The sequence below is a fragment of the Schistocerca piceifrons genome, chromosome 1 (genome assembly GCF_021461385.2).
Source record: "Schistocerca piceifrons isolate TAMUIC-IGC-003096 chromosome 1, iqSchPice1.1, whole genome shotgun sequence".
NCBI lineage: Eukaryota > Metazoa > Arthropoda > Insecta > Orthoptera > Acrididae > Schistocerca > Schistocerca piceifrons.
In genome coordinates, this window is record NC_060138.1 from 767738517 (window position 1) to 767764871 (window position 26355).

Here is a 26355-nt window from a genome sequence, read left to right on the forward strand (position 1 = left end):
CAAGACTAAAGGTAATATACTAGTGATGTTGTTAAACATAAAAATCTGCTATATCGCCACATTAACACCATAATTGTACAACACATCGACACTTGTACATACTGTTTAACGCTAATCATCATAAAATATTATTTTTGTATGTCAGTAAGCCAAACTTACACTGAGGTGACAGAAGTCCTGGAATACTTCTCATTATTGCCTCAGACCTACTTTTGTCGAGCCTAGCGCAGCAGCTCCACGCAGCATGGACACAACAAATTGTTGGGAGTCCCCTGCAGAAACACTAAGCCGTGGTACCCTATAGCCGTCCATAATTGCGGAAGTGTTGCCTGTGCACGAACTGATCTCTCGATTGTGTCCCATATATGTTCGATGGAGTTCACGTCGGCGAATCTGGGTGGCCAATCCATTAGCTCGAATTGTCCAGAATGTTCTTCAAACCAATTGCGAACCATTGTGGCCCAGTGACATGGCACATTGTTGTCCATAAAAATTCCAACGTTGTTTCAAAACATGAAGTCCACGAATGGTTGCAAATGGTTTCCAAGGAACTGAACACATCCTGTCATAACCATTTCCTGTCAGTGATCTGTTCAGTTGCAACAGAGGACCCAGTCCATTCCACGTATACACAGCCCACGCCGGTATGGAGCCACCACCAGTTTGCTCAGTGCCTTGCTGACGACCTGTGTCACGAGTTTCTTGGGGCCACCCTACCAACCGAAACCGTGGCTCACCTGACCAGGTCACGGTTTTCCAATCGTCTAGGGTCCAACTGGTACCGTCACGAGCCCAGGAGAGGCGCTGTTGACGATGCCGTTGGTCCTCTGCTGCCACATCAAATTAACGTCAAATTTCGCGTCTCAGTCCAAACGGATACGTTCGTCGTATGTCGCACACTGATTCCTGCGCTTATTTCGTGCAGTGTTGTTTGTCTGTTGTAGCACTGATAATTCTACACTAAAGCCGCTGTTGTCGATCATTAAGTGAAGGCCATCAGCTCCTACGTTGTTCATGGTGAGGGATAACGCCTGAAAGTTGGTATTCTCGGCACACTCTTGACACTGTGGATCCCGCAATACTGAATTCCCTAACGATTTCAGAAATGGAATGTCCCATGTGTCTTGCTCCAACCACCACCCTGCGTTCAGCGTCTGTTAATTGCCGTCGTGCGACCATAATCTCGTCGGAAACCTGTCCACATGAATCACCTAAGCACAAATGGTAACTCTGCCAGTGCACTGCCACTTAATAACTTGTGAACACGATACTACTGCTATCTACAGGGTGTTACAAAAAGGTACGGCCAAACTTTCAGGAAACATTCCTCACACACAAAGAAAGATAATATGTTACGTGGACATGTGTCCGGAAACGCTTACTTTCCGTGTTAGAGCTCATTTTATTACTTCTCTTCAAATCACATTAATCATGGAATGGAAACACACAGCAACAGAACGTACTAGCGTGACTTCAAACACTTTGTTACAGGAAATGTTCAAAATGTCCCCCGTTAGCGAGGATACATGCATCCACCCTCCGTCGCATGGAATCCCTGATGCGCTGATGCGGCCCTGGAGAATGGCGTATTGTATCACAGCCGTCCACAATACGAGCACGAAGAGTCTCTACATTTGGTACCGGCGATGTGTAGACAAGAGTTTTCAAATGCCCCCATAAATGAAAGTCAAGAGGGTTGAGGTCAGGAGAGCGTGGAGGCCATGCAATTGGTCCGCCTCTACCAATCCATCGGTCACCGAATCTGTTGTTCAGAAGCGTACGAACACTTCGATTGAAATGTGCAGGAGCTCCATCGTGCATGAACCACATGTTGTGTCGTACTTGTAAAGGCACATGTTCTAGCAGCATAGGTAGAGTATCCCGTATGAAATCATGAAAACGTGCTCCATTGAGCGTAGGTGGAAGAACGTGGGGCGGAATCAAGACATCACCAACAATGCCTGCCCAAACGTTCACAGAAAATCTGTATTGATGACGTGTTTGCACAATTGCGTGCGGATTCTCGTCAGCCCACACATGTTGATTGTGAAAATTTACAATTTGATCACGTTGGAATGAAGCCTCATCCGTAAAGAGAACATTTGCACTGAAATGAGGATTGGCACATTGTTGGATGAACAATTCGCAGAAGTCTACCCGTGGAGGCCAATCAGCTGCTGATAGTGCCTGCACACGCTGTACATGGTACGGAAACAACTGGTTCTCCCGTAGCACTCTCCATACAGTGACGTGGTCAACGTGACCCTGTACAGCAGCAACTTCTCTGACGCTGACATTAGGGTTATCGTCAACTGCACGTAGAATTGCCTCGTCCATTGCAGGTATCCTCGTCGTTCTAGATCTTCCCCAGTCGCATGTCATAGGCTGGAATGTTCCGTGCTCCCTAAGACGCCGATCAATTACTTCGAACGTCTTCCTGTCGGGACACCTACGTTCTGGAAATCTGTCTCGATACAAACGTACCGCGCCACGGCTATTGCCCCGTGCTAATCCATACATCAAATGGGCATCTGCCAACTCCGCATTTGTAAACACTGCACTGACTGCAAAACCACGTTCGTGATGAACACTAACCTGTTGATGCTAGGTACTGATGTTCTTGATGCTGGTACTGTAGAGCAGTGAGTCGCATGTCAACACAAGCACCGAAGTCAACATTACCTACCTTCAATTGGGCCAACTGGCGGTGAATCGAGGAAGTACAGTACATACCGACGAAACTAAAATGAGCTGTAACATGGAAATTAAGCGTTTCCGGACACATGTCCACGTAACATCTTTTCTTTATTTGTGTGTGAGGAATGTTTCCTGAAAGTTTGTCCGTACCTTTTTGTAACACCCTGTATATTTGTGCATATCGCTATCGGATGACTTTTGTTAACTTAGTGTAGACGCATTCCCGGTTTGATCCAGTGTTGAAATTGAAATTTCTACTGAGGTAAGGTTTCAACCCAATCACATGAGTGTTCACAAGTTCATAATTTCACTGAGAAAATGCACTATAATTGCAAGCAATTTCATTGGTTTAATATTACCTGAGTCTGCTCCAGCTATGGATCCTTTAGGCATGTGAGTAAATAAAAGTGATGTGTGTGTTGGTGCTGTTGCAGCGTTCGGCAGGGCATGCGCGGGTGACGAGTTGGGCCACTGCTACATGGAGGGGGACGGCGACTCACAGCACACTGCCTGCGCTGCCAATGGTACCTGCGCATGCGCAGAGGGCTACTTTCCCAGCGCCGACCTCAAGCATTGCAGTGAGTATACGTGCACCGTGTTCAGTCCCAGGATACGCATGGCAGCGAAACAGAGGATCCTGCACACATTACACGAGAAAATGAGATTAACGGTTTCGGAAGCTGTACAAGTCTGCCCACAAACTTGGAGGAAGATAGTGGCTGCCAAGTTAACGTACTCTCTTTGAAATTCTGAAGGCTGCAGGGGTAAAATACAGGGAGCGAACGGCTATTTACAATTTGTACAGAAACCAGATGGCAGTTATAAGAGTCGAGGGACATGAAAGGGGAGCAGTGGTTGGGAAGGGGGTGAGACGGGGTTGTAGTCTCTCCCCGATGTTATTCAATCTGTATATTGAGCAAGCAGTGAAGGAAACAAAAGAAAAATTCGGAGTAGGTATTAAAATCCATGGAGAAGAGATAAAAACTTTGAGGTTCGCCGATGACACTGTAATTCTGCCAGGGACAGTAAAGGACCTGGAAAAGCAGCTGAACGGAATGGACAGTGTCTTGAAAGGAGGATATAAGATGAACATCAACAAAAGCAAAACGAGGATAATGGAATATAGTCGAATTAAGTTGTGTGATGCTCAGGGGATTAGATTAGGAAATGAGACACTTAAAGTAGTAAAGGAGTTTTGCTATTTGGGGAGCAAAATAACTGATGATGGTCGAAGTAGAGAGGATATAAAATGTAGACTGACAATGGCAAGGAAAGCGTTTCTGAAGAAGAGAAATTTGTTAACATCGAGTATAGATTTAAGTGTCAGAAAGTTATTTCTGAATGTATTTGTATGGAGTGTAGCCATGTATGGAAGTGAAACATGGACGATAAATAGTTTGGACAAGAAGAGAATAGAAGCTTTCGAAATGTGGTGCTACAGAAGAATGCTGAAGATTAGATCGGTAGATCACATAACTAATGAGGAAGTATTGAATAGGATTGGGGAGTAGAGAAGTTTGTGGCACAACTTGACCAGAAGAAGGGATCGGTTGGTAGGACATTTCCTGAGGCATCAAGGGATCACCAATTTAGTATTGGAGGGCAGCGTGGAGGGTAAAAATCGTAGAGGGAGACCAAGAGATGAATACACTAAGCAGATTCAGAAGGATGTAGGTTGCAGTAGGTACTGGGAGATGAAGAAGCTTGCACAGGATAGAGTAGCATGGAGAGCTGCATCAAACCAGTCTCAGGACTGAAGACCACACACACGCACACACACCCACACACACACACACACACACACACACAAGCTACAGGAGTGTATGGAGAGTTTTACATCGCAGTGTGCTCCACATGTACAAATATCCAACGAATTCGATGTCTCAGTCCTTAAGTATTAAAGTGGTTTTTGTTTTTTGTTGTTGGAGATACGAGAGGTTGCAGACAACTATTTATTTACAGGCGAGGCAGAGTTCACAGTTCTTACATTTCGTAATACACATTTTCGGTATAGCGTAAACCAACATATGCGAAAGGTTCCTGCTGTTTGAAATTGACTCAGTAACAACGTATAATTAGATTTTTATGTGACAACTCGTGCACACAGTCATGTCGGAGACATACCCTGCGACAGACCTCGCCGCCTCTAACGGAGTGCTGCTCTCATACTGAGCTTGTGTGAGGGAGTAAAAATTGCCTTTGGATTACTTTTATTAAGAATCTCCTCTCAGTTTAATTATTTGAGTTGTAAAGACATTTTATGTGTATTATACCAGGACGCTGCTATTCTTGAAGCTTTATTCAAGAGTTCAACCGTAGGCAATAAGCTCATTTCGAGCACACTGCCGTTTTCTAGTGATTTGCAATTATATAGCGCGATTAAAATATACAATTTTTACTTTATGTATCTCATTGGTTTTGTAACAATGTGTCAAGTTCTTACTACCATATCTAATCGTTGACGTTGTAGCTATTAAATATTTCTACGTGTTGTATTTGTAGCGCAGATAGAGATGATTTTCATTATATATGTTTTTATCAACGGTAGATGTTGTTCTTAAGTGATTTTTGTTGAAATATTTCGCTTTCTCTAATTGTAAGCTTGACAGCTTTACTTGACAAAAGTCAAAGATATTGTATGGTTACTTATTTCTCTTATTCATCTATGGAATTGTGTGGTGGTCATAGATTCTTTGTATAGGTGTGTGAGTAGTCGTTGCTCATCATGTCATCCGTTATCAAGTTCTAAAATTACGACGAAATTTTCTGTAAGTATGGGCCAAACAGGATCAGATATCGAGAACACGCCAGAAAGAGCGATACAAATCCCTTAACATTTTTGCCATTTGAAAACAGAAAACCGCAACGTGAAAGAGTTCGACCACGCAGTGAAAATCCCAATTGTGGCTCCTTTAAAAGAAATAGAAAGATAGGCACTCACACACACGCGCGCACACGCACACACACACACACATACACACACACACACACACACACACACACACACACACACACACACACACACACTTCTAAACGAACAGACTGAAGTTAAGCATAAAAGTTTTATTGAAAATTACGTCGAAATTTTAGAATACGATAATGCGTGACATGATAAGCAAAGACTAGTCGCACGAACTTTTAGAAATAAACCTATAACCACCACACAGATCCATAGATAAGATAAATATGTAACCATATAATATCATTGACTTTTGTGAAGTAAAGCTGTCAAACTAACACAAAACGAGAAATTTCGACAAAAATTACTCAATAACGTCTATTATTAAGAAAAATTTATATAAACGAAAACAACCTTACCTGCGCTGCACATGCAATACGCAGAAATATTTAACAACTTCAACGTTAACGATGGGATACGGAAGTAAGTACTCGACACATTGTTAAAATACCAAGGAGATACAGAGCGCAAAAATTGTGTATGCTGGTAGTGCTATGTAACTGCAAATCTCTTGAAAATAGCAACGTACCCGAAATAAACTTATCGCCTAACCGTACAACTCCTGAATAAAACTTCAAAAAATAGCAACTTTCTCGTATAATATACATTAAATGACTTCACAGGATATCTACTATGCTGCAGGCCCAGAGGAATACAAAATATTTGAGTTGTATTCTGGAATACGATGCATGACATTGGCAGTTAAAATCTTTTATTGTGTGGGCCTTTTTCAAAGCAGTCCACTAGACCCTGAGCCACTAGTGAGTTTTTACATAATTGCTTTGTCTACTGTGTTTTAATACGATGGGCTTCAAATATTTAATGTTTCGTAAATTATTGTTCCAACATGTTGATTGTAGTTCCTTGCCATGTTCCCATGAGTGAAGTTACATGCTGTAACTATTGTCACTTCGCGCCACGTATTTCGTAACTGCTTACGAGTTTGTTACGATGAAATATCTGGTGTGATAGTTACTTCTCTGGGAGGAAATTATTAGTGAAGAAACTAAAAAAGTTTACCACTCATGGAAAGCTCGCTCCCTACACGTGCGTGCCAATGTGTCAGATACGAATGTTAAAATATTGACTCTATTCGACATATACTACTGTGGCGGAAATATTGTTGCGCAGTCGTCCTCAAAAAGATGTTCTCAATGTTAACCAAGCATAATTAAATGAGAACAGGGACACATTTCTTACAGATACTCTCGTTTACGTTCTCCGAGCATATATGTTACTTTTTTTATCGGTTGTACTGACTACTCGTTACCAGCATACTCTGAATTCACCGGATGTTTGTCAAACCTTAATAAAGACACCAAACGCTGGTCTGTAATTGGTCACATCATTGTCTTGTTTGCGATTTCGTTTACCGATGCACTGCACTTTCCTAGAGCTCTTGCAATAAATCCGAATCTTCTATTCGCCTTCCTTAATACTGATTTTAAGTTGTAATATTTGACCACGGCGTGCTCTCTGAAGAAGAACATCCCATTCTTCCCAGTTGGCTAAAAACAAAATAAGAACTAACATTGGCGCCCCATCAGGAGAAGCGGTGAATGACAATCTCTACTATAAATAATTCAAAAGCCAAGATCGCTTAAACACTGTTTACTAGATGACCGGTTTCAACACACAAAAGGTGCCATCATCGGATCTGTGAAGATATAACATGACAGGTTTGAGGGAGGGCTTTCATGAGTTACACTATATACATTACAATTAGTACAGCAGCACATACCTGAATGTAGCTTAACATGCATAAATCATTTGGATATAACGATACATGAGACAGACCAGCTGACATAAAATCATCGTCGCAGAAATAAAAATTAAAAAACAACTGCTCTCATGGTCATTCTATTCCATCAGATATATAAAACCGAAGTCACAAGATAAAACTATTTTCCCAACAACACACTACGTGTCCACTGCAAGACAACCTCTACGAAACAACTCACCTGGAACAGCTTGGTCGACTGGCACGGTAAGCAATAGCATTACAGGGGCGCCTGGCGGATCCGATTTATGACTCTCCTGCACATTAGCAGCGTGGTCTGCATCCGCACATGCTCCACATGTAACCTGTCTGACTTTACCTGCAGTGCAGCCAGTCGTACGTTATTCGTCACCATGTGAATTCCGTATCACTAACATATCATACGGCTAACGCGGAGAAGTGTAGGTCCACTTCATTGATTCCTCCACTGTGACGTCCTCCACCAAAGCATTTTGGTAAATGCCTTCTGTTGCTCCTTTCACAAAATGTGAGATCTTCGCGGCTTCTGTCATATTTGGATTCACAATGTAGCATGCGGCTAAAACATTCTGTGTGTATGAATTTCTCGTTTTTCCTTGATATTGGGTCCAGTTCTTCAACTGCTGTTCTGCTGAGCGAATTTGCTGCTGATTCTCACCATTTCTGCCTGGGATTTGTCCCACCTATCGAGCTTGTCTTCAGTGTTCTCGAGCTACTGTTGGGTTGTGCCACCCACATGAAAGTACGCATTTGCCAGACACATTCCATCATTCCTCCTGTTGTATTTGGCGGCTCGGTTGAAACTTTTCAGCCACTTCGTCAATTCCCGACCAATGTCACCGCAAAACACTGATGGATGCATAATGTACAGCTGACTTACTGCTGTTTTTGAATCCACTGGTTCTTCTGAATATACAGAAGTTCGGAACGGTATACTGTTTTAATTCCTGTTCTGTCCGTGAATGCATTGGTTTTTATGGTGTCTAATTGAAGCCACAATAATGTACAGTTTTTTTTTAATTTTCTTAAGCATCCGACGTTTCCAGCGAACAGTGTCACTTCATAACTACAATCAATTCAAAATCCAAAAGCAATGTCGTCAATGAAGTACAACACTTAGCACTCAAAGTGTTGTGACCAGACGAAACTTCTTTCGTCTGGCCACAACTTTGGATTCTTTGATTGTTCTGGGAGACAGTTCATCAAACTATAACGCATGAAATATTAGTTCACAATGAATAAAAGATTTACTTAACTTTGCCACACTTCTTTGCCACAGAAGAACTGGATAATTTGAAGCTGTCACGGAGTAGCAAAACATCACCTCATGCACTAATTAAAAAACTGTTCTCTTGAGGTACAATGTGCAAGATTGACAACACTACAAGTTCCTCTGAAACTTCGATATCTCGTTGGTCCTAGCCGACAATGTTGACTGCTATAGATGAGGTCCCTAACTGGGACTGCGCTATTCCATGCTCAACACTATACTGACCTCAGTGCGAGGCTGCTGTTGTTGCTGACATGGAGGCGTGGCTGCAGATTGCAGCAAGCCCTCGTTAATGCCTGTAGAATTAATTCACTTTGCCGATTTTGCTGAAAGATACCACATAAAGCACGTTTATTAAAGACACCAATGGGCAGACAGAATAGAACTGCCTCCTGGACAGAGAGTTCTCCTATTAATACAAGCCTAGAATATTGAGGAACATGCAAATATAAAGAAACCAGCTGAGTACCTGGTACTGCGTGGATATATATGTATTCCGATCCTCTGTTAGTCCATCTCCTCCTTACCCCTTTGTCCAGCTGCTCCTCATCTCACCCTGTGTCCATCTGCTCTTCCCCACTCTCTCTCCTTCTCCACTCTATCTCCTCTTCTTTCCTCTGAGTTCATATCTTTACGTCCTCTAAGTCAATCTCCTCCTCCTCCTCCTCCTCCTCCTCCTCCTCCTCCGTGCTCTGTCCATCTCCTCTTCCCCTTCTCTCTCTCCGCCTCCTCCTCTTACCATCTGTATCCATCTTATCCTTCCCCTCCACCTCTCTACAACTACGTTATCACCCTGGGCCAACAGCAGGCTGTTGGCTCTTACCCCTGTGGTATTTCTTTCCAGGTAGTAAGTTATAAACTGATGTAAAAAAGTCGCAACCTCAAAAAATTGATTAATGTAGAGTAATGAAATTTCTGTAATACATTTGTCTAGACAACATATTTAAGTGATTAACATTGCGAGATCACAGATTAATGTAGGCATGAGATAAAAGCCCTTGCAAGTGTTGAAACATCCCCTTAGAAAAATTTATGAATTACTGTGCTGGTAAACCCCTTACGTTATTTGATTTTCAAACAGCTGAGCAAAACTGAACGTACTCAGACATTTCTCTCTTTACTTATTCTGATCATCAATAAACTGACACACAATATTTTTAGCGCAACGCAATCTGACTTTCAATAATCCCTACAAAAGAATGGCCCTGACTAACAATAACCTATACCTTTCATGAATCACTTACCTCACAAAAGTCTTCGATACTCGAACTACTGCAATACAGCGAGCGCCAATACTGCCAGCTAAATAAAAGATTCTAACTACTGAAGGCACTAACTACTGATAGGCATATTTAGCAAATGAAAGTTTTTAATAGATAACAAACAATGTATTTACCTTAATAATGTTCAAAAGTAATCATATACATATCTATCAATTTATGACATCCATCTTTAGAAATTTCCTTTTTCTGGTGGACACACGTCCAGATCGTCCGTCCTCAAAACTCTGCCATCTCTCTCCCCACATCCACCACTGCTAGCGGCTCACCTCCAACTGCGCAACGCTACGCACTGTTCACATCCAACTGCCCAACACTACAATAGCAGATATTCCAACAATGCAAACCAGCCACAGACTTTACAAAGCACAGTCAGTGATTTTCATGTAGAGCGCTACGTGGCGTTAGCAACATAAAAACCTAAACAGCCTACTTACAATGTGAAATGCTCGTACATTAACAACCGCCAGAACTTGAATGCGAGCCTGCAAATGTACGTGAATTTTGTTGGATATGTGCGCGGTTGTCAGTTTGTAAGATGGAGTTCCACGCCTTTTGCACTTGGTCAGTCAGTACACACAGTTAATGCTGTTTGTGGATGACGCTAGATTGTCGTCTGATGATGTCCCATACGTGCTCTATTGGAGACGTTATCCAGTTGCAAAACACCGTCTGTATTCAGGAATGACAGCACAGCAGGTCGAATCACCAGACTGACGTACAATGTTGCAGTCAGGGTGCGTAGGATAACCACGAGAGTGCTCCGCATTCCAGACCGTACATCCAGACATAGGTCCAGTGTGTCTAGCAGGCAGAGAGGTTGGTTACAGGCCCTCTGCTGGCCACCTTCTAACCAACACGATCATTATTGGCACCGAGGCCGAACCAACCTTCATCAGAAAACGTAACAGACCTCCAACCTCCCCTCCAATAAGCTCTCGCTTGACACCACTGAAGTCGCAAATGGCGGTGGTATGGGATCAGTGGAATGCACGATGCAGGGTGTCTGACTCGGAGCTGTCTTTGGAGTAACCGATCTGTAACAGTTCTTTGTGTCACTGTGTTGCCAACTGCTGCTCAGATCGCTGCTGAAATTGTACTGCGATACGCCAGAGCCAGAGCCTCTCGCAGCGCCTCGTGGCTGTCCGGAGCCGGTCTTCTTACGACCGTTCACTCTCGTGACCACCGCTGCCTGCGACCGTGCACAGTGGCCACCTTCCTGCCTAGTCTTTCGGCAGTATCGCACAAGGAGCGTCCAGCTTCTCGTAGCTCTATTACACGACCTCGTTCAAACTCAGTGTGGTGTTAATAATGTATCTTCGTCGCCTTAGAGGCATTCTTGAGTAACATCAACTCGTCATGTCCAGCCTCAAAGGCAGCTGACGTTCACGACCGTTACGGCGTGTACTTAAAGGAAAGCTGACTTGCACCCTCATAACGGCGATACGAGCGTCCCTCTTGTGCGACAGACATGAAATCTGAATATAAATCATCTTTTAGATGTAGAAACGCCCCTTCCGTTTATGTCGCTCAACTCCTCCCTGGTGTTGCGATTTCTTTTCCCGTCAGTGTATGTGTATCACGAGAATTTAGTATACCCAGTAAAATTACTAGGATGATACAGCTGTGCATGGATGGCTCCCAGGCAGCAGTAAAGTTCAGAGCATGTATATCACCCGCTTTCCAATTGAAACAGGCTTACTACGAGTAGACGCTCTTTCATGTGTCCTCTTCAACCTTGCATTAGAGAAAGTGGTTTGGGAGAGTAATTTACATCTTTACAATGGTCTCCGATTCGAACACAGTGAAGTAAAACTCCTGGCTTACGCAGATGATATAGTGTTTCTGAGTCAAATTGAAGAAGAACGGAAAGACATGTACAGGCACAGACATGCTCAGGCACAATGCCAGCAAAATGGGGCTTTTAATTAACCAAGAGAAAACGGAATATATGGAAATAGGTCGAGTCATAAACCCAAATCCTCACTTTGAAATCGACCAACATTCTAAATTCAGAAAAGTTCTTCAGTTTAAATACTTTGGATCACATGTCAAGAGCAAAAATATCATAACAATGGATGTACACGAAAGAGTAGCCTCAGGGTCAAGGTGTCTGTGCTCACTAAGCAACCCACTCAAAAGTAAAGCTTTGTCAATCACCGCAAAGGTGGAGATATACAACACTATCATCTGTCCCATAGTACTGTACGGTTCAGAAAGCTGGACACTTATAAAGAATGAAAGAGAAAAACTGAATGTTTCCGAAAGAAAAGTAATGAGAAAAATAAGGGAACCTTTGTTGGAGAATTGCGTTTGGAGAATTCGAAAAAACAATGAAATTTATCAGCTAATGAAGCAACCCACTATCATCCAGAAATTAAAAAGCAGGAGACGGCAATGCTGGACATGTGGCTCGAATGGAAAACAACAGAATTCATTTTAAGGAACTCACCAGGAAACAAGGCCATTGGGCCGACCTCGTACGTGGTGGAAAGATGACATAGAGGACATCGCAGCGTTAGGAATTACCCTGGGTTTTACCAGAGAAAGCACGTCTCACATATATTTAATACATTTCACTCATTTTTGTACACATATTTCACCTGTTTCTCTACCGTATTTTGGTCTGCAGTTTCCTTTTCATGCAGCTTTACAACGTCATATCTCCTGAACAGTGTGCCTTTCAGTTACATAATTTTGCAGGTACATTCAGTGATATATTTGGATGCTGTCTGCGAAATGTTATGCAAATAGAAATAGTAGTAAAGATGTAATAAATTAAAACGTCATGGATGATGCGAAAGTTTTTCACGCATCTCAGTGTTTATGACGTCATATCTCCCGAACTATGTGTAGCACAATGATGTAGTTTCGTAGATACGTTTATTGGCATCTGCGGATAAACCAAAACTAAACTCCATTCGCAAAAACTTCGGAAGGCCCAACGGTACCGACCGACCGCTTGTCATCCTCAGCCGATAGATGTCACAGGATGCCGTTAGGTAGGAGCATGTTGTCAGCACACAACTCTCCCAGTCGTTGCCAGTCTTAGTAACTGGAGTCGCGTCCGCCCCGGTAGCTGAGTGGTCAGCGTGACAGACTGTCAATCCTAAGGGCCCGGGTTCGATTCCCGGCTGGGTCGGAGATTTTCTCCGCTCAGGGACTGGGTGTTGTGTTGTCCTAATCATCATCATTTCATCCCCATCGACGCGCAGGTCGCCGAAGTGGCGTCAAATTGAAAGACCTGTACCAGGCGAACGGTCTACCCGACGGGAGGCCTTAGCCACACGACATTTCCATTTTACTGGAGTCGCCACTTTTCAATCAAGGTCCCCCAAGGGTTGAGTGCACCCCGCTTGCCAACAGTGTTCGGCATACCCGGACGGTCAACTATCCAAATGCTAGCCAAACCCGACAGCGCTAAACTTCTGTGATCTGACGGGAAACGATGCGCAAGGCCATTAGCCGTATGTGCATAATGTCTGCGAAATTTGTTGAGAATGTAATTAACAGCAAAGAAGTAATAAATTTGTCATGCATTACGTGCAATGTTTCACGCATCACAGTGTTTATAATGTCATATTTCCTCAACTATTTGTAGTACAATGAAATAATTTTGCGGGTACGTTCAGTGATATATGTGAGTACTGTCTGTAAGATGTGTCGCGAATATTGTTTTATTAGTGAAGAAGCAATAAATTAAAACTTCATGCCTGATGCGGAAGTTTTACTGCTTGAACAGCGAAATGTAGTAAGGAATGAACTTTCCCCTTCCATATTTTGTAGGAGAAAATATTTCTTAAAGGTCTGAGATTATATGTAAAGTTTGCTGCGAGTCACTAGGTGCTCTCATTTTCGAATCTTGGGCTACACTTCTTTTTCACCCTCGCCCCTGCCCTTTGCCCAATAGCGATTCTTTCCGGACTGTAAGTGGCATGTGTACCTTCTCAGATTGAAATCGGTCAAGTGATTTAAAGGGAGATTTGGAACATACATTTTTATTATACGTATACTGCGTATATGTGTGTGTTTTTAAGAATTTTCTAGAAAACATAAATAATAAATAATTACTGGTGATCGGATTCGAACTGGTGACCTACAGCGCGCCAATCGGCGAGACTAACCGCTAATCCACTTTCTATGCGGCGCAGCTAGCGGCAGTATTACTAGCAATGAAGTCCTTGCTGGACATTCTTCTATATGTCCTGATTGTAGTACTGTTGTTATTTCCCGCTGTTCACATCCAAGCTCGAATTGTTTACAGTTGTGATGAATGAAATGGCCGTAGACGTTGTATGCAGCTGTGTGACAGTTCTCTACTCTTGGTTTACGTCTCAAGTCAGTTCCTTCTTATTAAGTTTTCCAGTGTTATTTCCATATGCACATACGCACTTTAATTACTGTCTCCCGCAAAACTTGAGCCTACGGCACGCTTGTACTCTTATCTTACACAATTTTAATCATTATAATTCAAGCAGTGTTCAAAGGCACTTGTATGTTTGGCAGCACTCGGTTTGACCTGTTGCCTGTGCCAACTCGTCTCATGATCTTTGGCCGACGATCGTTTAGTGGATTATGTGGCGTTTTTCAAAGCATAAGTGGCTAATTGTGGCTAGTACTGTCAAATATTCACCCTCCATTGCTGGTGGCAGAATGAGATCGAGCCTGTGGCCAGAGGTTACATGTACCTGTCGCACCGACCTCTGTGGACCTTTCCCTGCTCATTAGCGCTGTGATTCTCTCATTGTTACCCGCAACAGACGTTTGTAGTAGTGGGTGAATCCAATCTCTGTTTGTATTGAGACTTTTCTCTTTCGTGATGAAGCTATTGTCATGCTTATTAAATTCGACGACGTCCTCAACAAACGGGTGTGGTAGTTATTCTCATCAGCGAGAACCTGGTATCGGCGAATTTTGTTTCATAGTCGGTCTCACACAATGCCTGACAGAGGGCCGAATTCTCCAAATGGCAAATGGTTCAAATGGCTCTGAGCACTATGGGACTTAACATCTGAGGTCATCAGTCCCCTAGAACTTAGAACTACTTAAACGTAACTAACCTAAGGACATCACACTCATCCATGCCCGAGGCAGGAATCGAACCTGCGACCGAAGCGCCTAGAACCGCTCGGCCACTCCGGCCGGCGCCGAGTTCTCCATCTGTCGCCATTTGCAGCGCCGTTCAAGTTCGATTATCCTGTGACTAATGAATTATCCACTCAGTCCAACATAGATTTTCAACGTATACATGGTATGCAGTATACTGCGTCACTATAAGTTGTCCTTCAGGCTCTATCTTTCTGGCTGGATGCGTTTGCTCAATTATGGCAGATTTCTTTTGTCACTCGGGGGATTTATGGCAGAAAGGTGCCGCCAGACGTTTCTTCTTCTGACTTATTACTTCACCAGGTGTTAAGTTTCGTGATACTTCTTATATCCCTGGCGGGGTACCTAGTGTATCTTAGAGCGCATTCCAGGTGTCAGAGCTTGCCTGGTGTTAGAACTCGTCCTCAAAGTGGTGCGGCTCGCAGATTCGCCTCACACACGTTACGAGTGTGTTAATCACACCTCTTTTCTTGCTCAGGTCATTATTTGAAATTTTGTGCTGGTACTGATCTTGTTTGTAGGTTTTCAATTCACATTGCGGCCCAAATTCTCAGCAATCTTCGCAACCAGCACATCCGGGAGGAGTTGGTCCTTCTGTGCCTTCATACTACTGTAGAAGTCAAGTTTAGTATCATTTACGATAACACATTTGTTAAGAAGCAATACAAGTTTGTCGCCGGCCACCGTGGCCGAGTGGTTCTAGGCGCTTCTATCTGGAACCGCGCGACTGCTACGGTCGCAGGTTCGAATCCTGCCTCGGGCATGGATGAGTGTGATGTCCTTAGGTTAGTTAGGTTTAAGTAGTTCTAAGTCTAGGGGACTGATGACATCAGATGTTGAGTTCCATAGTGCTCAGAGCCATTTGAACCGTTTTGAAAAAGTTTGTCTTCCAAAGTGCTGTGCCACAACCCAGCTGACAGAGCAGCAGTCTCATCAGCGGAAGAGGGCTGGTATGTGCTCGACTTGCAGTTCCGCCAGCACAGCAGTGTCAGGTGGCGGCGTTAACTTCTTAGGATGATCGTCGATCCGTGGACACTGGCGGCCTCCAGCTCTATGTGACGATCTCCAAAGTGCTCTCGTTGGCATCAAAGATTTCCACAAGGGAGTCACACCCCCCCAGGTCCATCTGAAGTACTCACACTCAACATATAACACGTCAGCCTCAGTTGCAAATAGAAACCAGTCTTTGCCTAGGTTTCAGCCAAATTAATTTGCACTTCTTCAGAAGCTATTGACACTAAACTATTGCATGCCAAAGTTTGGCCATCTCAAGTATAAAGCTATAGCACAGTCATAATCTACATTACTTAGCTGAAGAGAAACAGCAGGCCCCACTGTGAGGACGAGGTCGGTAGGCCGCGAGAGCTGCGCCGGAAGAAATCGCAGCGAGCAGCTATGTACTGAGAATCGCTGATGGTCATGCGCATGCGTGTGTGGTAATATAGATGCATAACAGTAGCTACCTTTGCGTTAGAAACTGGATTACTATAACCATTAAAACTGTTAATGGCGTAATATGTATAACCCAACTTACTTCTGAGGAGAACGAGGACCCTATAAGCGGATTCGGAGCCCGTAAGAAAGACTAGCTATTACTCGGCAACATTATTCCTCAGTTCTCAATACATTACTATTCGACTAAAGAAATTGAAGTAAGGCATCGGTGACTGAAAATTCAACGTAGCATCAGGGCCGGTGATGGAAAGGTTGAAAACCTTCGAAGAAGTTCTTATTTCTCAATTGTAGCTGGTCATTAAGTAGGTTTTCTTTATCAAGCAACAGGTGTTTAAAGATTTGCAACTCCTCAAGGGAGTCAAGCATAATGCCTTTAACCTCGCAATTTAATAGCTCTGTGTTATTTGGTGGACTGGGAGCATGGGCCAATTGAACAAGGTGCTCGGCAAAATTCGAGCCACGCCTGCCATCACCACTTTTCGTGGGTATATGTTCTTTATATCTAGCTGAGAGGGCTCTCCCTGTCTGGCTGATGTAATAACTCGGGCAATCACTGCGGATGATTTTGCACACCCCAGAACGAGATAATTTGTCATTGGTTTCCTTTAACGAGTGGACCAAGTTCTTCTTCAGGCTGTTATTCGTAGAATATGCCATCTTAAAGCCTTGGCGCTTTAAGAGTAGCTCTATTTTATAAGATGTTTTGCCTATAAGGGCACCTCATCTACATCTAGTGTAGATGAGGTCACAGTTTTTCTACCTGTTTTCTTGTTAAAGAGCTTTCTCACAATTTCTGGTTTATATCCATATGTCATAACTTCTATGGTTTGTAACTCGTTCCCCATTGCGTCTGCTGAAAGAGGAAAAGCGAGCGCTCGGTGTATGTAAGAATGGAAGAAGGCCATTTTGTGGGCTTGGGGGTGTGTAGAGTCGGCTGAGATGATATTATCGGAAAAGGTATTTTTCCGAAAAATGTTAAACCTAGTAGGGTTGTCGTCTATTACTCACATTCACCTTAAGTACCAGCATCGTTGTCGGCCTCAGGAATGGAATGAGCAGCAGCAGTGACATTCCCTCTCAAAGGTAGATGGCGGACAGCGTCCTAGTCACACAGACCGAGTCTCCAGCAGACCAGCAGGGTGACGGCGGCATCCACACTTCAGAAGTTGGCACTGCAACTGGCAGCAGCAGCGTCCTTCCAGCCACACTCGTGATCATCGTGACGAGGGTCGAGCTCCGTAGCATCCCCTCGCACTGGGTAGCTGCAGCTGACATAAGGGCTGCGACTATACAATCCGCACTCAGCAATCAGCAACCACATTTGTTGGTGATGTATTTATGTTGGTGCCTCCTGTGCGCTCTGCGGCGTTGTGGATGGCAGTGACATCACATTTCCTGTTTCCAGTTTCCACTCACTGACAGCTGTCCTAATGACTTCAGACTTTCGCATATTCACCTTTCACAGGCTTTTTTCTGCTGGTTCGGCACATGAATACTTACTGATTCGTTGTACCTAGGCCTGCTAACGACACTCTACTTTGTCATTAGTATGACGGAATCTCTCGGTTTCCATGATGTTATTATGATTCGCTTGCGGACTTGACCAATCAGTCATTCCCCCTTGCAGCAATAGTTTCCGCATCTGCCACAACTCGTTCAGCATTTCCCCATAGTTGGCAGTCTACCAGTCATTCACACAGGCGGATCGGCTTCCAGGAGCTCCCAAAGTAGAACTTGGATGAATTTTAGTGTCCGCTGTGGATACTATCCTGGGAAATAGCACATTTAATGCCGACACGGACAACATATTGTACAAGAAGGGGAATGGGATGGATTGTCAGTGGTAGAAGAGATGCCGGTTTTAAATGAAAATACACTCCTGGAAATTGAAATAAGAACACCGTGAATTCATTGTCCCAGGAAGGGGAAACTTTATTGACACATTCCTGGGGTCAGGTACATCACATGATCACGCTGACAGAACCACAGGCACATAGGCACAGGCAACAGAGCATGCACAATGTCGGCACTAGTACAGTGTATATCCACCTTTCGCAGCAATGCAGGCTGCTATTCTCCCATGGAGACGATCGTAGAGATGCTGGATGTAGTCCTGTGGAACGGCTTGCCATGCCATTTCCACCTGGCGCCTCAGTTGGACCAGCGTTAGTGCTGGACGTGCAGACCGCGTGAGACGACGCTTCATCCAGTCCCAAACATGCTCAATGGGGGACAGATCCGGAGTTCTTGCTGGCCAGGGTAGTTGACTTACACCTTCTAGAGCACATTGGGTGGCACGGGATACATGCGTACGTGCATTGTCCTGTTGGAACAGCAAGTTCCCTTGCCGGTCTAGGAATGGTAGAACGATGGGTTCGATGACGGTTTGGATGTACCGTGCACTGTTCAGTGTCCCCTCGACGATCACCAGTGGTGTACGGCCAGTGTAGGAGATCGCTCCCCACACCATGATGCCGGGTGTTGGCCCTGTGTGCCTCGGTCGTATGCAGTCCTGATTGTGGCGCTCACCTGCACGGCGCCAAACACGCATACGACCATCATTGGCACCAAGGCAGAAGCGACTCTCATCGCTGAAGACGACACGTCTCCATTCGTCCCTCCATTCACGCCTGTCGCGACACCACTGGAGGCGGGCTGCACGATGTTGGGGCGTGAGCGGAAGACGGCCTAACGGTGTGCGGGACCGTAGCCCAGCTTCATGGAGACGGTTGCGAATGGTCCTCGCCGATACCCCAGGAACAACAGTGTCCCTAATTTGCTGGGAAGTGGCGGTGCGGTCCCCTACGGCACTGCGTAGGATCCTACGATCTTGGCGTGCATCCGTGCGTCGCTGCGGTCCGGTCCCAGGTCGACGGGCACGTGCACCTTCCGCCGACCACTGGCGACAACATCGATGTACTGTGGAGACCTCACGCCCCACGTGTTGAGCAATTCGGTGGTACGTCCACCCGGCCTCCCGCATGCCCACTATACGCCCTCGCTCAAAGTCCGTCAACTGCACATACGGTTCACGTCCACGCTGTCGCGGCATGCTACCAGTGTTAAAGACTGCGATGGAGCTCCATATGCCACGGCAAACTGGCTGACACTGACGGCGGCGGTGCACAAATGCTGTGCAGCTAGCGCCATTCGACGGCCAACACCGCGGTTCCTGGTGTGTCCGCTGTGCCGTGCGTGTGATCATTGCTTGTACAGCCCTCTCGCAGTATCCGGAGCAAGTATGGTGGGTCTGACACACCGGTGTCAATGTGTTCTTTTTTCCATTTCCAGGAGTGTAGAAACTTAAACGAAACTTATACGATATTCTGCGATTATGGTATACAGAATGGGTTAGACCTGGAGTACGGCGCGAAGGCTAATTGCCTGTCTAGGGCTTGGGGTGTAAATAACGAGGAATGGGGAAGAGGAGAATGGCAGTTCACGTCTATGGGCTGCTGGTCGCTCCTAATGAGCAGTGCCAGGGCAGACGGCGCTGAGCCATTCACTCTGCCTGAAGTCTGGAAACCAAGAGAGAGAAACTAATCTGATATGTACCCCAGCAGCCGCATTTATGACGGGCCTGCCATGCTCCCTATCGGCTAAACAGTTGCGTGGAATCGCCGGTCTATTCAGCAGCGACGCTGGGAAAGTGGCATGATGTCTTACGCAGTATCTTTCGCTACAGTGATCTGCCTCTGGCCTGAAAGGGCAGTCAGGCACGTAGGCGCCGATGAAGTTTTACTGGGAGAATATCTGAAAGATGTGACTTATACTCTGAAATACCTTTTTTTTAAAATACCTAAATATCCTCAGATTGGATGCACAACACGCACGATCCGTCTTAGGAAGTCACCCAGCCATCCATCAATGTGGCTCAAAACAAAGAAGCTGTACCATATTTAACGTGTTGCAATGTGGCAAGTCCGATCCCTGTCTTTTGATATGCTCGATAACAAAAGTGGCTGCACTGGAGTAAGTGGTCTAGCCATAGCAATGCCTTTCAGATGCTAATTAAAGTCCTCATGGCACGTGGAACAGCATGTGATAAGATGATATGAAACATATGGGTGAAGTCCTGTGGGAAAGCGGAGCAGTTTACTCCAGGAGTCTTCAAGTGACACTTTGTTAAATAATGAAACAACTATAGCCGACATATAGATCACGAGAGAAATAAATGTGTTGATATTTAAAAATACTTTATATCGTTTATTTTCTTGTCACAGTTGCACAAATTTTTACAGCGTGACTAAAAAAACTAAGTGCGGACTTTCTATTATTTTAAAATAAGCAGAAAAGTATTGTACATAACTGTTGAATTTATCTATGTAGTTCCGTAAGCCACCTGTCCTGTCTTTACACGAACCACACATCAGAACACTGTGGTATGCAACTGTTGTCTATGACTTGAGTAGGTAGCTCATTCAGAGATGGGAGAAAGGGGAAAAGGGTGAAGAGAGGGAAGGGGAGAAAGAAGAGGGGCGAAGGATTTGGATAGGGAGAGGGAGCATGATGAAGCATGGGCATAATGGATTTTCGTTCAGAAAATGGTACACTAACTTCCGTAGAAGAGAAATGTTTAAGTGGAAATTACAGAAAATAAACATTATATAAAATAAAATTAACGTTAAAATATTAAGAGCGCAGAAGAATATAAGTAAAAAAAAACTATGAAAGCTATGAATAACAAAATTGTGAAAGTGAATTAAGTGAAACAAGTAAAATTAAAAGGACGCGGTTTCTATTGTTTATTGCATTCGCTTGTGCTTGGTGGCGTGGTATGACACGCAGGTTGTACAAAGTGTGCGGAAGTCAGTCTGCGCGCCTGCTTGCTGCTAGGGAGGTTTGTGGGCCGATGCCCAGCCATCGTCTCTCCTCGGTGAGTGGGGCTGTTGCTCACGCAGAAGTTGTGTCGAGGTAGACGACTGGAAGGGGTCTTCGAAATTTCTAAAATATGTGCTTTTGATAAAATCGTTCTGGTCATTCAATGTATTACCAGGCTCATGTAAGCGGTAAGTAGAAATATCAGTTCCTTACAACATTATCAGGAGGTGTCCCTTAGGTTCACTGTGTAGCACTTCCAAATGTGCATCAATGTTTCCGACAGCGTGCTTCGATGGTAGAAGACATTCACCAAACGCAACGCTCTCTGAAATGTATTTGAAACGTCTTGTCTGTCTAATCTAAGTAAGCGTTAGGGTAGTTTCCACAATTCAGCTTATGCACACCTTCTGGCATGACTTCCGACGCCTTTGATCCAAGCGGTGCTTCAGTCTAAGACAATGTCATTAATTTTAACACTATGCAGAAACTGGTTCTACGAAAGTCTAGTAATTACATCTGACACAAATCCTTCATAGTTCATTGACATGTAGATGATTATCTTGTCTTCCTGTTCACCTATTATCGTGTGGCCATTGATATTACATTGTCGTCGTCTCTGAAAATTCCATTGTGTTCATGACATACGTTCTACTATCTCTCCTTGCCTTCTCTTCCAACCTCCTTCACGCGACTTTTTTTCTCCCTTCACCTTCTTAACATCTTTTTCCCTTCGGCCCTTCCACAACCAGTTACCTCTCTAAGCTATAGACCACAGCTGCATACAACAGATGACAGGTAATATGCAACTACACAGCTAAATTTAACGGTTATGTACAATACTTTTCTACTTGTCGTAAAATAATAGAAAGAACATATATAATTTTTACTTTGTTTTTACATCTTAAGGTGATCAGATGTCTTAGACCCTAGTTATACCATAAAAATTTGCAGCTGTGATGAAAAATTAGACGATATGTTTTTTTTAAGAAATAAGAACAAAGCGTTTTTTGTTTCTTCAGCTTGTCAATGAAAAGTCCCGAGTCCGTTATGTATGTGGCGGTGGCTGAAGTGAGGAGGTCAAATGTTTCGACAATTTGTACATCAGTGAACCAGAAGCACTTACGATCAGTCTTAAAGGTACACCATCTTTGCTACTTGTCGCCAACCTACTCAACTATGGTGGTAGGGCTTCTGTGTTGCGCAGCTTACTCTGCACGTATACTTCTTGGAGCATCTGAAAAAAAGGGCAGAAGGACACAGCCTCAGCCAAGAGTCAAAGTATTCGCCCCATAGTCAGGATGGAGATCAGGTAACCAGCACATCTGACACATTTCGCTACAAAGACGACAAAGTTATTCATCGTAATATTGTCCGGCTGTGTAGAATCGTCAACCCAGCTGGACATGCTGGATGTTTATATTCTGTCACTCACTCAGAGAAAACTGTAGAATTTAAAGATATGTCACTACTCATCCAATCAGAGAGCGGCGTTGCAAGGAATTTTTCTGTCGATGTAGTAGGAAAAGCCGTTGTTTAAACCACGGGCGGGCAACCGGCGGCCCTTGGGTCGTAGGCGGCCCGCGTTAAGTTTCAATCCGGCCGGCGTAAGCGTCCAGACGAATGCATTGAGGCATAATTTGCTGGCGCAGCGTTTCGGGAAAGGGGTCCCATTCACATCGGTGCGTCACCCACAAATGTTAACCTCACAGATCTTATAGTTTTGACTTTATGGCCTAAGAGCGCTGCTTTCATGTTACGAGGCGGCCCGCGAGCTCAAGTACATGTATCAAGTGCGCTGGTTACCAAAGGTTGCCCCTGCCTGGTTTAAACTGTGAATGACATTACAAGCGAAATTTGATTACGACAGGATCCTTACTACAAAATGTAATAATTTGTACTCAGTTCCTAATGTGGTACACTAATGTTGCTTCTAACAACGTGGGATAATCTTGTTGTTGTATTTATGATTGAAGAAGTTGTTCACTTGAATGAGTCCTGCGATTATAATATCAAAGTCAGTCATTTCTCATACCAAAATAAGAATAGATACGATTATTAAAAACAAAAATTCCACCCAAGTGGTCCCTTCATGACCTTCACAGAGCATCTCTGTAATTAGCTGGTCTTCGTTGTGTTCTCCTCGTCCCTCTTTTTACTCTAATTCCAGCGATTGTGTTCGAAAGCTTCCTGTTTGTCGTCTGCACCAGCACGATTTAGTGCCTCATTTTCGATGAGTTTCTGATTCACACAGTTTCTTTTGCCTCGATACCACTTTTGCCTCACTGCACTCACAGCACCTATTTGACAACGTGAGTATAGCGGAACAAGTAGTAAATCATTTGTCACTGGTAATCTTAACCTGCCTTCCAGACAAAAAGTGTCACAAACTCAAAATATTCCACACGTCGTGTCATGGATACAGGCAGTTCGTTGTTGCGTCTGTCTGCATCTTGATCTTTCCTACACTTATAATTTTTACAGGCTGTCTTTTCTCTTCTATAATATGCTAAAATTGTCAGTTTTGCACGTTATTTAATGCCCGTATGATATCTTGTCTCATTTTGTCCTTCATACATATGACCCCGGACTGCATTAGCCTATACAAATTCGTTTGTTCACGATATTTTGGCACTTACTGAATGGAAGCGAATATTACCGGTACTTTTCTCCAGGCATTAATACATAATAACTTGAAAGCACAAACTTTTTCGGTATGTGTTAGCTACCCTTAAAACCTTTATGGAATTTTAACACGTTGATCATGACTTCAAAAAAATGTATTCCTTACAAAAACGATATAGTGGTTCAGATAAGCAACATATTTTTGCTGTTTGTCGAACTTTTCTCAAGTGTTCTGTTGATATATATCCTATCAGTTACACGACAGACACGGACAGTGTTCAGATAGGTTATCATTTAACTTTCGTAGGTCAACAAAAGACCACATATGGCTTAGCTGTGATAAAGCAAAATTTTTCTTGAGCAATTATGATCTTAGCTTACGTATCAGCACTCCCTGCCACTGGTATTTCGTGGTCGTCTACATGGAAAATAACATTTACCACTACAAGAGTATCATGTTCGAGGAAACTATAGTCCAACAATGAATAAGACATATATTAAAGTACGGGGTGGTTATAATTAAGCTTTCGCTACTTGAGACGCCCCCATGAAGAAAGAGGGATCGTAGTACAATGAATCGTTATCGAAAGCAACGAATAATCCATTGAAAGAAACACATTTTAATTTCCACATGAAAAAGGAACATTTGTTAATTGAGCTCAGTGTTTACGTTCCACGTTACAGAAGATGCTCAATGTGACAACCATCTGCATCCGCAACAGCCTCGAATCGCACTAGAGACTGCTCTACTGCTGACCGAAACAACGTTGGACCATAGAACGGCCAGCTGTTGTCACACAGCTTGTGCACTGCTTGGTGGTCGCACATTGCGTCCGGCACTCTCTACCATGGCAACAGAAACTTCTTTAAAAAACTGTGACGCATTTAGCCTTCGGCCTCTCCCAGGAGAAATTCCCAAATAGCCAAATAATTCAAACCTACGAATCATGCTCTTCAAACCCGGTGCAGAAAGAGAACCTCACTGTGAAACTTCCTGGCAAATTAAAACTGTGCCGGACCGAGACTCGAACTCGGGATCTTTGCCTTTCGCAGGCAAGTGCTCTACCAACTGAGCTACCCAAGCACGACTCACGCCCCCTCCTCACAGCTTTACTTCCGCCAGTACCTCGTTTCCTACCTTCCAAACTTTACAGAAGCTCTCCTGCGTACCAGGAGAGCTCCTGTAAAGTTTGGAAGGTAGGAAACATGGTACTGGCGGAAGTAAAGCTGTGAGGACGGGGCGTGAGTCGTGCTTGGGTAGCTCAGGTGTTAGAGCACTTGCCTGCGAAAGGCAAAGGTACCGAGTTCGAGTCTCGGTCCGGCACACATTTTTAATCTGCCAGGAAGTTTCATATCAGCGCACACTCCGCTGCAGAGTGAAAATCTCATTCTGGACCTCACTGCATTTCTCTAATGCGTCGATACTTGCATTACTGCTGTCGTGTTGATGAAACAACTTCATGAGTAAAGCCCTGCCGAATTTATCCAGACCGATGTTGACTCTCTGCAATTGCTGTGCACACTGAAGCTTGTGTTTCAACCCTGCGTCACCGTACGAGTACCAGCCTAACGGCAAGTCATGACGCCGACGCTACTAGCAACGCAAATCGTGCAGCGCACAGTTTGAACATAATTTCTACAAAATCGATTACCCATACAGTAAATAGTCTTCCGTCTACGCGGGCTCAGGTAGCGAAAGTTTAATTATAAGCTCCTTTAGATGTGAAAAGAAGTTGGCTTTCTTAGGAATGGTTAACTAGGCCATCTAGGTCATGTATTTTTCAGTTTAGGTTCTCATAACAGACAGCAAGTCAGAGGTTATAGGATTCGTATCTTGTAAAAGATGACACTCACGTAAATTTGACTCGTATTCGTAAGCTAAACACGATGAGGTGTGGATGAGACGATGTCGTGTGCCTGCAGGTGGTGTGGATCGGCCGTGGCTGGCTGTGGGCAGCGCGCTGCTCTTCCTGCTGACGCGCTGGATGGCGTAGCCGTGACGTCACGCACGGCCGCCTGGTCGCGGAACGCAGCAGTCGGCGATGCAACATAGTTCTACCTGTACATTACATGTTCACCTAGTTTAAGTATCTTCTCTTCCATACGTTTAATTCATATATGTGACTGTTGTACGTTAATTAAATAGTTTCCTTTTGTAATTTCTATGAAATAAATACGGTACATACAAGAATATCGATTTTCTCTTCTTTAAATGGGTGTGTATGGTGTAATGACGTTCAGTAGGACGCGAATCCGTAGCTGTCTTTCAGATTCTGCATTCTGAGTGGCGTGTTTGCGACAGTACGTTTCTGCTACCTCAGAAAGCTCCTACTTGCGCTACAGGTGAAATGATGATGATGAGGTCCCATATTCCGAGAAGCGTTGG

General features: G+C 44.1%; 1 protein-coding gene across 1 annotated transcript in view; it reads left to right on the forward strand.

The window, feature by feature from the left end:
• LOC124711425 (tenascin-like) overlaps nt 1-26113 on the forward strand; it is a 161473-nt gene extending 135360 nt beyond the window's left edge. Inside the window, exons 8-9 of the mRNA XM_047241493.1 lie at nt 3132-3275; nt 25893-26113. Coding sequence (XP_047097449.1) covers nt 3132-3275; nt 25893-25963 — 215 coding nt within the window. The 3' untranslated portion in view covers nt 25964-26113. The remainder of the gene's footprint in view (nt 1-3131; nt 3276-25892) is intronic.
• Nucleotides 26114-26355: the final 242 nt, after the last annotated feature.